The sequence below is a fragment of the Scyliorhinus canicula genome, chromosome 19 (genome assembly GCF_902713615.1).
Source record: "Scyliorhinus canicula chromosome 19, sScyCan1.1, whole genome shotgun sequence".
Lineage (NCBI taxonomy): Eukaryota > Metazoa > Chordata > Chondrichthyes > Carcharhiniformes > Scyliorhinidae > Scyliorhinus > Scyliorhinus canicula.
The window spans coordinates 46701018-46714805 of NC_052164.1; the positions used below are offsets into that span (position 1 = coordinate 46701018).

Sequence of the window (13788 nt, forward strand, 5' to 3'; positions counted from 1 at the left end):
CTCCCCGCTCCACACCCCTCCCCCGCTCCACACCCTTCCCCGCTCCACACCCCTTCCCCGCTCCACACCCCTTCCCCGCTCCACACCCCTTCCCCGCTCCACACCCCTTCCCCGCTCCACACCCCTTCCCCGCTCCACACCCCTCCCCTGCTCCTCTCCCCTCCCCCACTCCACACACATATCCCTCCGCCACACCTGTGGTATCCACGCTGAGAGAATCCACATGAAACAGCAAGTAGGATGCAAATGATTCTCTTTTATTTTATTTTTCCACACCCCTCCCCCAAGTCCAAAGTGGAGTCCACAATGGCGAATCGATGCAAAGGACTTCCTACCCCCCGCCCCCCATTCGTTTGGCACTGGATGGGCGCTTCCACATGGAACGATGAGGCGGGATCGGCATTGTGGCTTCCATGGCAGCTGAACTTCCATGTTGGAATCAGGCCTTTCTTCATCCAGCATTTTGGCATCCTGGATCTTGATGTTCACTGGAACCAGGGATGGCGATGGCGGAGGCGGCCGGACCCCCGGGCTGGCACATCCTGGAACGGATGCGGCACCATGGGAGTACTGCTGCGGAGGTGGTTCATGTGCCGGTTGGATTCCAGGCCTTGAGCTCGCACTGTATAATCAACCACCCGGACTGGGACAATACCACGTCCATTGACACCTTCACAAAATTCCAAATGCACACCGAATCGCCCGGGGTGAAACTTCGCAACGGCGTGTGGCGGCCTGTGTCCGTCTCGGTCCCATCCTGTCTGTGGCAGACATTTACAGCAAGGTATGGGATGCCCAAGCTCAGCCGGGTGGGGAGACAATGCCCCATGAACAATTCGGCTGGCACGACCCCAGGTGTGGTGGAACTAAACAGAAAACGCACCAACCGAGTCTCCCAGGATCCAGAGGTGTGCTTCCTCATTCCCTGCTTGAACATCTGGATTGCCCGCTTAGCCCACCTGTTGGAGGCTAGGTGGTATGGGATGGTGCACCCATGGCGGATCCTGTTGGCGGCCACGGACGAGCCAAACTCAGCGCTTGTAAAAGCTGTTCCATTATCAGAGACGCGCACCTCCAGAATGCCGTGCATACTGAAAGTCTGCCGCAACCGCTCGACGGTGGCCGGCTTTCTGGAATTGCAGCAAAACATTGCCCAAGTTCTGTAACTGTCCCTGGTCCGAGGAGCCCGTGATCAAGACATCGCCAAAGTCAACCGTGACCTGGGATAAACCGTGCAGGATGCTCTCCATAACCCACCAAAAAATGGTACATGCCGTGGAGACCCCGAAAAGGAAACGGGTGTACTTGTACAGGCCTCCGGTGCATGTTGACCATCACGAAACGCCATGAGTTGGAGTCCAAGACCAACCGGAGGTACACATGGCTCATGTCCAGCTTCATGAACACCGCTGAGCTTCACATATAAGTTCTCAATGTGGGGGACCAGATAACGGTCCAAACAAGTGATCCGGTGCACTGTCATTTTATAATCGTTACACAGGCACACGGAACCATCAGGCTTCACCACAGGGACGACCTGAGCAACCCAATCCAAGAACTGAACGGCACGTATGATGCCCAAACGCTCCAGCCAATCCAATTCAGCATCTACCTTCGGCTTCACGGTGTGCAGGAGCAACCGGACACGAAAATAGAGCAGCTGTACCATCAGGTCCACACTGATCCTGGCCACAGCTCCCTGTATGGTGCCCAGACTGTCCTGGAACATGGCAGGAAACTTTGCCAAACCGCTTCTGGTCTATGTGGGTACATTGGCATTTAAAAGCATAGTGCAGCAAATGATGCTGAGTACAGCCTCGGGTTGGGGGTTGGGGGGGGGGGGGGGGGGGGCAAAAGTTCCCTGCCAGGGCACTAACAAAAATCAGTGCCGTTAGAAGGCGAGGTTGGGTCAGGAATGACACGGCTAATCACACCCAGAATGGACCCTATTTCTTTTGGTTAGATCCCGCCCGTCTATTGTAATCACTCGATCTTCGGCAGCCGTGTCTTCATTTGCGGGGCCCAACTCTAGAATTTACTCTCTACACCTCTCTGCCTCTCCAACTCGCTTTCCACCTTTTAGACGCATCTTAGAACCTGCCTCTTTGACCAAGCTTTTGGTCATCTGGACTAAGATCACCCTATGTGGCTCAGTGTCGCATTCAGCTTAATAAGGCCTCCATGAAGTGCCTTGTGATGGTTTGTACATGAAGGATGCTATATAAATGCAAGCAGTTGTTGTTCTCTATTTGTTTTTCTCTCTCTCCCCCTTTCTCTCTGGCTGCATTTTCTCATTGCCCAGTACTGCCACACTCAGTAATGGCTGTGATCTTATGCAGGGAGCCAGGACCTTCTCCTGGCTGAATGGGGAGGAGTCGGACTACACCAACTGGCAGGAGGGGGAGCCACGCCAGACCTTGGGCTGTACTTACATGGATGTGGACGGGACGTGGCGAATATCGAACTGCGAGATGAAGCGGAAGGGAGCGATCTGCAAAGTGGCTGGAGGTAGGCGGAGTGGGCAGTTCCACTCTCTGAAGTGGCAGGAACCAAGTGAGTTTAAAGGGTTCCTATAGAGTGAGAGAGAGAGAGAAGAGACTGGGGTGGGTTAGTAACACAGTCAGCCGGGCTGAGTGGCCTGTTTCTCTGCTGTCATTCTCAAGATTTCCACCCCTCATAGTGACCAAAACCTCTCTTATCAAAGTTATATGTGAGATCATTTGTGATTGTGATAAAGGTAAACTTTCTCTCCTCATTCTACTGGGGTCTCTGCAGTCCTTGGCATGGCTGAGCTCACAATCCTCCTCTAATGTCTCACCCCACGGGTGGGACTGATCTCACCTGGTTCCATTCTCATCTATCCAATCATCATAGCCCGAGAATCACCTGCAGTGGCTTCTCTTCTGCTCCCTAACCGTTACCCCTGGTGGTCCCAAGGATCTGTCCTTGGCTTCGTCCTGTTTCCCATCTACATGCTGCCCCTTGGCAACATCATGCAACAGTACAGCGTGGCTTTTTCACATGTAAACTGATGACACCCAGTCCTATCACACCACCTCTCTTGACTCCTCGACCATTGTTCATTCCATATCGAGTACCGACGAGCAGAACTTTCTTCCAGTTAACTATTGGGAACTGTTTTCAGGCCCCACTCCAAACTCTGTTCCCTAGCTACCGACTCCATCCCTGTTCTGCCAAACCGGCTGAGATTAAACTAATCTGTAAACCAGCTCCACAACTCTCCCACATATCTGCGCTCACCTATCCTAATCTCTACCGTATTCCAGATTGGAATTGCCCCACCATTAGTGGCTGCCTCCTTCAGTTGTCATGGCCCCAAGCTCTGGAATTTCCTCCCTACGCCTTGCCACCTCTCGACCTCGCTTTTTTCCTTTAAAACGCTCCTTCAAACCCTCCCTCTTTCACCAAACATTTGAGCATCTGACCTGATCACCCCCTTTGTGGCTCGGTGTCGTATTTTGTTTTCTAATGATCCTGTGAAGCACCTCGGGTAATGTTAAAGGTGCAACAGAAATGTAGGTTGTTGTAACAATAATGTTACAGGATGGGAATATTTTCTTATAAATTATTCCTCAAAATGATTGTGCTCATATCAGTGACTGTCAGAGCTTCACTGATTTATTAACCCTCCAATAATAATTGTTCATCAACGAAAATCAAACAATTTAGAAGGAGGCCATTCGGCCCATCGTATTGTGCCAGCTCTTTGAAAGAGCTGTTAAGTTAGTCTCATTTTCCTGCATTGTTCCCTCTTGAAGTATTTATCTTGGGAAAGTCCCCATTGGATTTGTTGCAAGCAACTTTACTTTTGGTACATTCCAGATTATAACATCATGACGATGTTATTGAGAGTAATCAAACACACACAAGCAACATGAACTTCCAAACTATTAGCTGGAGAATTCTAAACATGTTATGGTTTCCGTTCTGTTATTATTTAGGCTGACCTTTGAATTCAGAGCGACCTGCCCTGACCCCCCCCCCCCACTCTATTAGACCTGTATTTTTCCAACACAGCAATCATCACTGTCCAGTTGCTTCAGCACCACAGCAAAAATGCAGAACAAAATTAAAACTTGCCACAACCATCTCGGTAAACTGGCCAATGTCTCATCGGTGTCACAAGCCAAGACTCCAAGGCTGTCTGCTCTTGCCATCACGTATTAAGCTGCAGAATACTGCGTCCCTGTATGGTACCAATCTGCCCACACCAAACTTCGCAATATGCAACTTAGTTCAATGCCCATCTTCACAGGTGGTCTTTGACCAGCTCACCTTCCCTGGTTCCTGGTTCTGAGCAACATTGCCCCACCCCCAGTCCCGACATCAGGAGGGTAATGGCAACCGGCAAGCCAATGGAGAAGGTCTATCTATCCCAAGCCTGCCCATATAGGACCTCCTCAACTCCTTGCCATCACGCCAACCCAGATGGTTAGACCCACCACACCAAGGAGTAGCAGCTGAGTACCTCTGGCAGGAGGATTGACTGGTGAAAACATCTCCCACAGAAACCATTCTCTTCTTAGACCCCACAGCTCGTCCAGCCAGCTTTGACCTTCCACAGCGATAGTGAACCATTTTAAACCATTAAAGGACTGGCCAACACCTTTTTGCAGCCACTCAATATCAGCGAGATTAACAAAACCGTCCAGGCTACAGCTGTGATGCAGTCCAAACATTGACTCATTTTCGAGGCCAGTACTAAACTGGAAGGTGGGCTTAAAAATGGCATCTGGCCACTGGCCAGGCTATTGCTTCTCTCTGCAACTAGGAACTCACTAAATAAAGAGAACACAGTCCTTTCTCAGACAACTTCTTATTTTCTAGGCTTGAGCTAACAAGGAAGGCTTCCCTGATTAACATTTTTTTTCAATCATTCACATGCTGTAATAATTCTTATTACTGCTCCTTTAGTGAGAGTATGCTGGGGCTGGTGTTGTGAGGCCTGTCCCCAACTGCTCCTGTGCACAGCCTCATCTGCAGTAGGAGCAAATTGGAAATCGGTGCTGTAATCTGCACGCCCACATTCACCAATACTGAGGCCCCGCACCACGGACAAAGCCTCTCAGAATTACCCTCAATAGTTCAAGGACCCTCCTTAAAGATTGAAAGCCATTGGCGGAATTCTCCGCTCCCGGGAAAAATCGGGAGGGCCGTCGTGAACTCGGCCAAGTTTCACGATGGCCTCGGAGGCCGCTCCTCGCCCCCTATTCTCCCCTCCCCCCGGGGCTAGGAGCGGCGCTCCGTAACTCTCAGCCACCGGGCGGCGCACCGAGAGTGACACGATGGCGGCACCTATGTGACGTCAGCCGCGCATGCGCAGGTTGGCCGGCTCCATCCCACGCATGCGCGGCTGACGTCACGATGGCTGACAGCTCGAACTCGCGCATGCGCGGTGGCCGTCTTTCCCCATCTGCCGCCCCGCAAGAGGTGGCGGCTTGACCTTGCAGGGCGGCGGAGGGGAAATAGTGCGTCCAATTGAGACGCCGGCCCGACGATCAGTGGTCACCGATTGCGGGCCTGTCCCCTACCGAGCACAGTCGTGGTGCTCATTCCCCACCAGGCCCCCTATAAGTCCCAAAACGGGCATCTCACGGCGCTTTCACAACGGCAGCGACTAGGTGTGGTTGCCACGGTCGCGAACGGCAGGCCGCTCGGCCCATCTGGGTCGGAGAATCTCCGGTCGCCGTGAAAAATGTCGTGGCGCCAGGGGGTCGTGAAATTGGTAGGGGGTCCCTCCCGCGATTCTTCCACCCGGCATGGGGAGCGGGGAATCGCGCCCATTGACTATCACAGTGAAGATAAAGAATAATGCCCTTGCCCTCCCAGTCTCTGCTCTTCAAAGTCTTACATTTGTTTCGGCCTTCTCAGGCTTTTGATCATCCCTTCCTCCTGTTGTTACTGACAGATTCAAGACCTCTCTTTTCCTCTATCCTGTTTAGCCTCATTCCACAGCCTAACCTGATCTCCCCCTCTGTACTGTAAGTTCCTTCGTCGTCTATCAGGTTATAATTTCCTACCTCATGGGCAGCATGGTAGCACAGGTGTTAACACTGTTGCTTCACAGTTCCAAAGTCCCAGTTTTGATTTCCGGCTTGCGTCACTGTCTGTGTGGAGTCTGCACGTTCTCCCTGTGTCTGCGTGGGTTTCCTCCGGGTGCTCTAGTTTCCTCCCACAAGTCCAAAGATGTGCAGGTTAAGTGGATTGGCCATGCTAAATTGCCCTTAGTGTCCAAAAAGGTTAGGTGGGGTTACTGGGATATGGGGATAGGGTGAATGCATGGGCTTAAGTAGGGTGCTCTTTCCAAGCGCCGGTGCCAACCCCATGGGCTGAATGGCCTCCTTCTGCTCTGTAAATTGTATGATTCAGTTCCCTCATCATGAATTCCATAAACCAGGGCGGCATGTGGCGCAGTGGATTGCATTGGGGCTGCGGTGCTAAGGACCCGGGTTCGAATCCCGGCTCTGGGTCACTGTCCATGTGAAGTTTGCACATTCTCCCCATGTCTGCGTGGGTTTCACCCGCACAAACCAAAGATGTGCAGGGGGTAAATTGCCCCTTAATTGGGAAAAGAAATTGGGTACTCTAAATTTATAATATAAAAAAAATGAATTCCATAAACCTCTCATCCCTTCAACCTGGTGCTGGAACCTCACGCCAGCAAGGGATAAAAGACAGGCATTGGTTAGCATGACAATGGTGGCCTCCACACTCATTTTATAAAGGAATTTAAGCACTTTATTAAGGAGTTACAGGAATTGAAAAGTTGGAGAATATTAAAACAAGACTGTTTAACATTACAGTAGTGACTGCACTTCAAAGTACTTCATTGGCTGTTAAACACTTTGGAACATCCTGGGATCGTGAAAGATGTTGGACGCGATTCTCCCAAAGGGAGACAAAGTGCCGACGCCGGAGTGAAACCCGGAGTGTTTCACTCCGGCGTCGGAGGCCACTCCTCGCCCCCTATTCCCCCCCCCCCCCCCCCCCCCCCCCCCAGGGGACTAGGAGCGGCGGTGCGTCAATCTCGGGCGCCGGGCCTTGATGCTTGCGTCAAACCAGCGCCGCCTGAATGACGCGGCCGGCGGCGCCTAAATGATGTCACCCACGCATGCGCGGTTGCCGTCTTCCCCTCCGCTGCCCCGCAAGACATGGCGGATTGATCTTGCAGGGCGGCGGAGGGAAAAGAGTGCATCTTTCAGAGACGCCGGCACGACGATCGGTGGGCACCGATCGCGGGCCAGACCCCTCCTGAGCACGCCCCGGTGCTCGATCCTCCCTCCGCCCCCCACAGGCCCCATACACAACGGTCGCACGATGTTCACGCCAGCATTGACCAGGTGTGGTTGGCGCCACGTGAACCGGTCGGATTTGGCAGGCCGCTCGGCCCATCCGGGCCGGAGAATTGCCGGTCGCCATTAGAAACTGCGAGCGGCGATTCTCCGAGCGGCCTGTCGCAAAAGGGGTGGGGGAATCGCGTGGGGGTGCCAGGGCAGCGTGGCGTGATTCGCCCGGCACTCCCGTGATTCTCCTACCCGGCGTGGGGTCGGATAATCGTGCCCTTTATATAAATACTAGTTCTTCCCATTCTACTTGTCTGAAGGTTTGTTTTGTAATAAAGTGTTCTATTTGAAGACTCCAGATTTACCACTTTGCTGCCTTCTAGTAATGTTAATCAGACTGGCACAATAAATGCTGGCTTGGCTAGCAAAGCCCACATCCCGCAAATAAATTAAAAAAGTTAGTAATTATTTCTGTCCCCATAAAATAGAATCCACCCCTTGTCCAATCGTGTCGGGTGAAGGGCCCTCTCTGTATGTGCGACTGATGCAGCCTGTTGAAAGCTGTCGACAATATTGACAGCCAGTGGCACCAACATCCCCATCTGCTGGTGGGAAGCCAGATTGTTCTCCATGACCGGGTGCTCCAATAAGGAAAAGAACAGTTTGCCCCAGGATTTCCCAGTTTTTATTGTTTTTTAGTTAAGTGAGACATATTTCATCTCACAATGAAGGCAGGGTGTTATAGCCCCTGAGAAGACCAAGGGGGATTAGCAATGATCCCCTCATGGGGTTCCTGGAGTACGAGTTCCCATATTGAGTGACCCGGGCTGGCACCTAGAACATAGAACATACAGTGCAGCAGGAGGCCATTCGGCCCATCGAGTCTGCCCCGACCCACTTAAGCCCTCACTTCCACCCTATCCCCCTAACCCAATAACCCTTCCTAACCTGTTTTTTGGACGGTAAGGGCAATTTAGCATGGCCAATCCTCCTAACCTGCACGTCTTTGGACTGTGGGAGGAAACCAGATCACCCGAAGGAAACCCATGCAGACATAGGGAGAACGTGCAGACTCTGCACAGACAGTGAGCCAGCGGGGAATCGAAACTGGACCCTGGCGCCGTGAAGCCACAGTGCTAACCACTATGCTACCGTGCTGCCCATGCTCGTGTTGTACTCTGCGGCTGTGGCGCAATTTCTGTTCCAGAATACATTTTTGCTTGAATCCTCTCTCTCTCTTTCTCGCTCTTTCTCTCTCTCTCTCTCTCTCTCTTTCTCTCTCATTGGCTGTCTTTCTTTCTGTCATTCTCATAAATGTTTCTTGACAATGCGTTCTCCTGTCCTCCCACACTTGATCGCCATTATTGTGCTCGGTGTAGAGGAACAAAAGCCAAGGTCTGTCACTGGGGGAACCGGGTGCCTGAACAGTGAGGCTGAGTCTCCTCTGATATTGCATCTCAAACTTCTTTATACCAGAGCCAACAAGGCCCTGAGAGCCCACTGGTGAAAATAATTGTGAGATTAGGCGCTGCTCAGCCGCGGTCCAGGAAATGGGTGCAGGATTGGGGCCAGAGTTGTCATCAAGAGATTAGGGGTCAAGGCACTGATGGGAAGGTGTCCCTAATATTTCGATTCCTCTATTTTATAGAGAGGTGCACTTCACTTATGTCATCCCAGGAATAGGCCCAAGTATTAGGAGCTTTAATAAATAGCAAGATTCCTGGTTGTGGTGTGTTCAATCTCAGGGCGTAATCATTCATAATGCAAAGTTTATATTCAATAACCAAATTTTGAGTCTCTTCTATTTGGTTCTGTTCTCTCAGCTGTGGATCTGTTGTGTCACAACAACATAGCAGACGCCTCGATATTAACAGTAACACTCACCCGACACTCATGCTGCATTCCACATTTCCCATGCAATTCAGGCTAGGGTTTCCCGCACTTCCTTCAGCTTTCCCATTCTCCCATATGCCGAGTTTGTCCGCTTCAAATCAGTTCACCTGCAACTCCATTCCTACAGCTGTGCTCTCAGGGTAGATGTTAAACTGAGGGCCTGCCTGCCCCCTCAGATGGGCATTTAAACATGCTACAACACTATTGTAACGAAGAACAAGGCAGTCACCACCTCCCTCCCGCCTTGGCCCATGTTATTTATTGCTCAACAAACATCACTAGACCAGTGCAAATAAAGAAATGGAATGGAAAATGCTGGAAATGCACCATCTGACAGCATCTGTGAAGAGATGAGCTGTCTGAGAAGGGTTTCAGACAAATATTCTAGCACCGAGTGCTACTTTTTCTTACAAGAGGCACCAGACGGAGCTCTGAGTAAATGCAACCTTCTGGACTTGTTACAAAACCCACACTTTTAAAGAAAAGACTTGGGTTTATATAGCGCCTTTTGCAACCCCTTACAGATTGATGTGCTTTTGAAGTGAGGTCGCCATTATAATGGACAATATGCAGTAACCAAATTGTGCAGAGCAAGACCCCAACCGTACGGCGATGCGATATTGACCAGTTAATCATTTTTGTTTTGAGCTCGTGGTGGAGGCATGAATATTTGTCCAGGAGATCGAGTGACAGAATCGTGCCGTTGCATCTTTTCCATCCACATGAAAGGGAAGTTGGGGCCGGAATTCTCCAGTGGTTGCTGGCAGCGCAAACCCCTCCGTGGGATGGTTTCAACGGGAAATCCCATTGACCAGCGGCGGGTGGATAGAATTCCGCTGTGAGTGAACAGCGCACAGCTGAGAAGCACACTGCTGGGGCACGGGAGAATCCTGTTTGATATCTCACCCCTGACACTGTGGCACGCCCGCATCACTGCATTGGAATGATACTTTGTATTATGGGCTTAAGTACCTGGAGAGGGATTTGAATCCACGACTTTCTGTCTCTCAAAGGCGAGAGTTACCAACTGAGCCTGGGGATGTTTTACTCCCTCAAGGGCAGTCTTTAAGTTCAAGTTGTTGTTAAGTAACAGTGAGCATCTTTGTGAAGCCAATCGAAGCATGCCCAAACATTCCACAGGAGAATGAGTTTGCAGGTTTGAAACTCCCCAGTGATGGTCCACAGTGATGGAGGTCCCACTTGATCTTCGATAAGCCCGCCTTGCAGTGCCTCATGGCTGCAGGGTGACCCACTCCACACTGACTCTGCTTCCAGGTGACAACACACCCCCTTCACATGTTATTAAGCCCATTGACTCTTGTTTCTCTCCCCACAGGCCTGCTTGTATTTCCAGCGTTTTCTGTTTACATTTCCGGTTTCCAGCAGCTGCAATACTTTGCCGTTATCAGCAGTGTTCTAACAAACCTCAGGACGTTCTTTGAAAAGTCACCAGTGATATTTAATTCAATGTAGATTTTCATCACTATATCAAGGGCAATGGAGTTAAGATACAGATCAGAAACAAAATCTACTTGAATGGTGGAATGAGCTCGAGGGGCTGAATGGCCTCCTCCTGTTCCTATATACAGGTGTACCTAGAGGAAACGCTCCCTTGTCAACCGTGACCTTCCTGTCTGTTCGATTCAGAATTTAACCTCTGATTTTCTTTTCTTCTCAGACTCATGGTCCAGCAAGTCGACTTTCACTGGGACTTGCCCAAGTGGCCTGCAAGATTCTTCCTGGATCCCCTTTCGCAATCACTGTTATACCTTCCACTTGGAGAGGAAGGCCACTCCCAAAGACGCAGCTAAGTACTGCCAGAAAGGTGCGTGAGCTATACAATAACGTGGATTAAAGAAATCTCTGATAATTAATACCTGCTGTAACCACCTTCTAGAAACTGGGTGTTGTGGGATAAACTAGACTGTTTGCTACAGTTCCTGTACAGGCTGCTCAATTTGACGCTCCTTTTCCAATATTTTTGAACAGCGCATGGGGCCGAGATGGTGTCCATTCTTGACGAGACCGAGAATGTGTTTGTCTGGGAACACCTTGAGGCGTACGAAAATGACACCAAAGGAGCTTGGCTCAGTCTCATGTACAACACAAAGAGTAAGTTTGGCTTCACACAGCAGAGCAAACTACGTTTTTATTTGGTCCAGTTTCTACAGAAGACGGATGCTATAAGTAGTGTGGTTATAGAATTCCCACAATGCAGAAGGAAGCCATTTGGCCCATCAAATCTGCACCGACCCTCCAAAACAGCACCCAACAGATGTCCACTCCCCTGCCCTTTTCCCGTAACCCCATCTAACCTGCATCTCTTTGGACTGTGGAGGGCAACTAGAACATCTGGAGGCCACCCACCCAGACATGGGGAGAATGTGCAAACTCCACACAGTCACCTGAGGCCAGAATTGAACTGGGTCCCTGGCTCTGTGAGTCGGCAGTGCTAACCATTGTGCGACTGTGCCGTGCTGAAAATAGCACAGATTTTAGCAGAATACACTGAATACCTGTTCCCACAATCCTTGGATGGGATTCTTTGGAAACCAGCAGGTGTGACTAGTGGTCTGTTCATTAAAATGAGGGGATTGACTGCTGGGAAACACAGCAAGTTGTTTTTGGATTTGGTCTCGTGTCAGTATTGAGCACTCCCAAGTTCAGTTAATTAATGCATCTCCATAAAAAGAATGTCTTAACCTTAACCGCAGAAACGTACTTCCTATTAGACCGCCCCGGGAGATGTCGCAATAGTTCATACAAGCCAATCCTTTGATTACTACCAGCAGTGTTTGATAATCTATAGAACCAACTGTAGTTTGGCTTCCATCCACCAGCAACTGGGCTGAAATGAGTCAAATTCATTTCACTGTGAACGCAAAACACCGCAGATACGAAATCTGAAATAAAACAGAAAATGTTGAGAACACTCAGCATCGGTAATAGAGAGAAACACAGCTCATGTGTCAGGTCAATGATCTTTCTCAGAACTGGAAAAGGTTAGAGATGTAACATGTTTTTAAAAAACTACAGAGAGGGAAAGAAGGAAAGAGAGGAAAGAACAAATGAGAAGACTTGTGATAGGGTGGAAGACACGTGAGATTAAGGGCGTGATTTAACAGAAATGAAACAGACTCCCGTGTTGAGCGCGTTTAGCCGGGTGTCTCCTGGCAGTGGCAGCGCCGTGAAGACCCCGCTATCTAACGGGACTCTTTTATTTTGGGGTCTCAGTGGGGGACTTGCTACCGAAGCCACACTTAGTCTCGTTTCCTGCACTGAGGAGCTCTGGTGCTCTGGCCTCAAGACACCTCAACACAGCCTCCGGACCCCCCAACTCATCTATAAGGGGGTCATCGAGCCCCACCCCACACCCCACCTAATAAGGGCATCCCCGGGCCCAATCCCCGCATGGGCAAAATGCTGCCTGGGCACCGCCAGCCTGGCATCCTGGCAGTGCACCAGCCAGCCTGGGAGTGCCACCTAGACACCCTGGCAGCTCCTCAAATCCCCTTTAAACCTCCTGCCCATCACCTTCAAATTAGGCCCACTTACTATTGACCCTTCAGCTAAGGGGAACAGTTGCTCCCTACCCACCCTGTCCATATCCCTCATAATATCAAACACTTCAGTCTTCTCTGCTCTAAAGAAAACAACCTGAGCCTATCCAGTCTCTTATCACAGCTCATAAGCTCAATTCCAGGCAACATCCTGGTGAACCTTCTCTGGACCCTCTCCATTGAGCCATGGCTGGGTCGAGGCCGGAGTTGCATATTTTAGACATGTAGAATGTGCTCGCTGAGTTTGAACCACAAGCTGTGTCTGACTACGGTTCATTCCTAAATGGCCGTATCTATCAATGATGTTTGGAAAGTTGATTTATTTTTGATATAGGATACATCAGTGAAGACATAAGGAACCAAAGACTTGCATTGAAAGCACTTTTCTGTTGAGCCACCAATCACTGACAATTAACATGGCAGTAAGGAATTGGGGTTTAAACACCCATCTGTTACAACTTTAGCAAAATAATAAAACAAATGGGTCAGGCCATTGAAATTCCTGGAATTCCAATTGGAATAATTGCCAGTCTCTGTTGGGATAGCAGTTGTTCAGCCTGATGGCTGTTTAATGTTTGAGCAATTTAAGAGCAGCCTTATCTTGTCCCTTGCAGAACCCTCTCACTGATGAGCTAAGGCTGTAAATTTTAACTTAATCAATGGAAAGTCACATTAGATGCTTTCAGTGACCAGCCAATAAAGGAGAGAGATGGTAGCGCTGTCAGTGACTTAGAATAACGGTATCAGAAGGGACACTTCTGCCCCCAAGTCATTTAATCCTTTCTAATCATTCCACTATTTCATTACTACCATTTCTCACCTCTCGTCTCCTGGCGACACTGACTCATGCTGGGATATGGTCAATGCTAAAATACGTTGGGGTAAAGTTTCAGCATTAAAAGCAGTCAGTGGTCTGGGTGTAAATTGCACTCAAAATTGGGCTAGTTCTGAGAAATGTTTCTTTTTCTCCAATTTCCACTCAAACTCCTTTGCATGTCTCTGAATGCAAAGTCTTCCATAGACCAGTACAA

The 13788-nt window shown here is 49.9% G+C and overlaps 1 protein-coding gene across 2 annotated transcripts in view; it reads left to right on the top strand.

The window, feature by feature from the left end:
• mrc2 (mannose receptor, C type 2) overlaps positions 1 to 13788 on the top strand; it is a 293165-nt gene that overhangs the window by 261046 nt on the left and 18331 nt on the right. For both annotated transcript variants that reach the window (XR_005458165.1, XM_038778997.1), the window contains exons 25-27: positions 2340 to 2508; positions 10876 to 11022; positions 11187 to 11309. Coding sequence is in view for 1 of the 2 variants with exons in the window: in XM_038778997.1 (XP_038634925.1) it covers positions 2340 to 2508; positions 10876 to 11022; positions 11187 to 11309 (439 nt within the window). In the remaining variant the exon portion in view is untranslated. The remainder of the gene's footprint in view (positions 1 to 2339; positions 2509 to 10875; positions 11023 to 11186; positions 11310 to 13788) is intronic.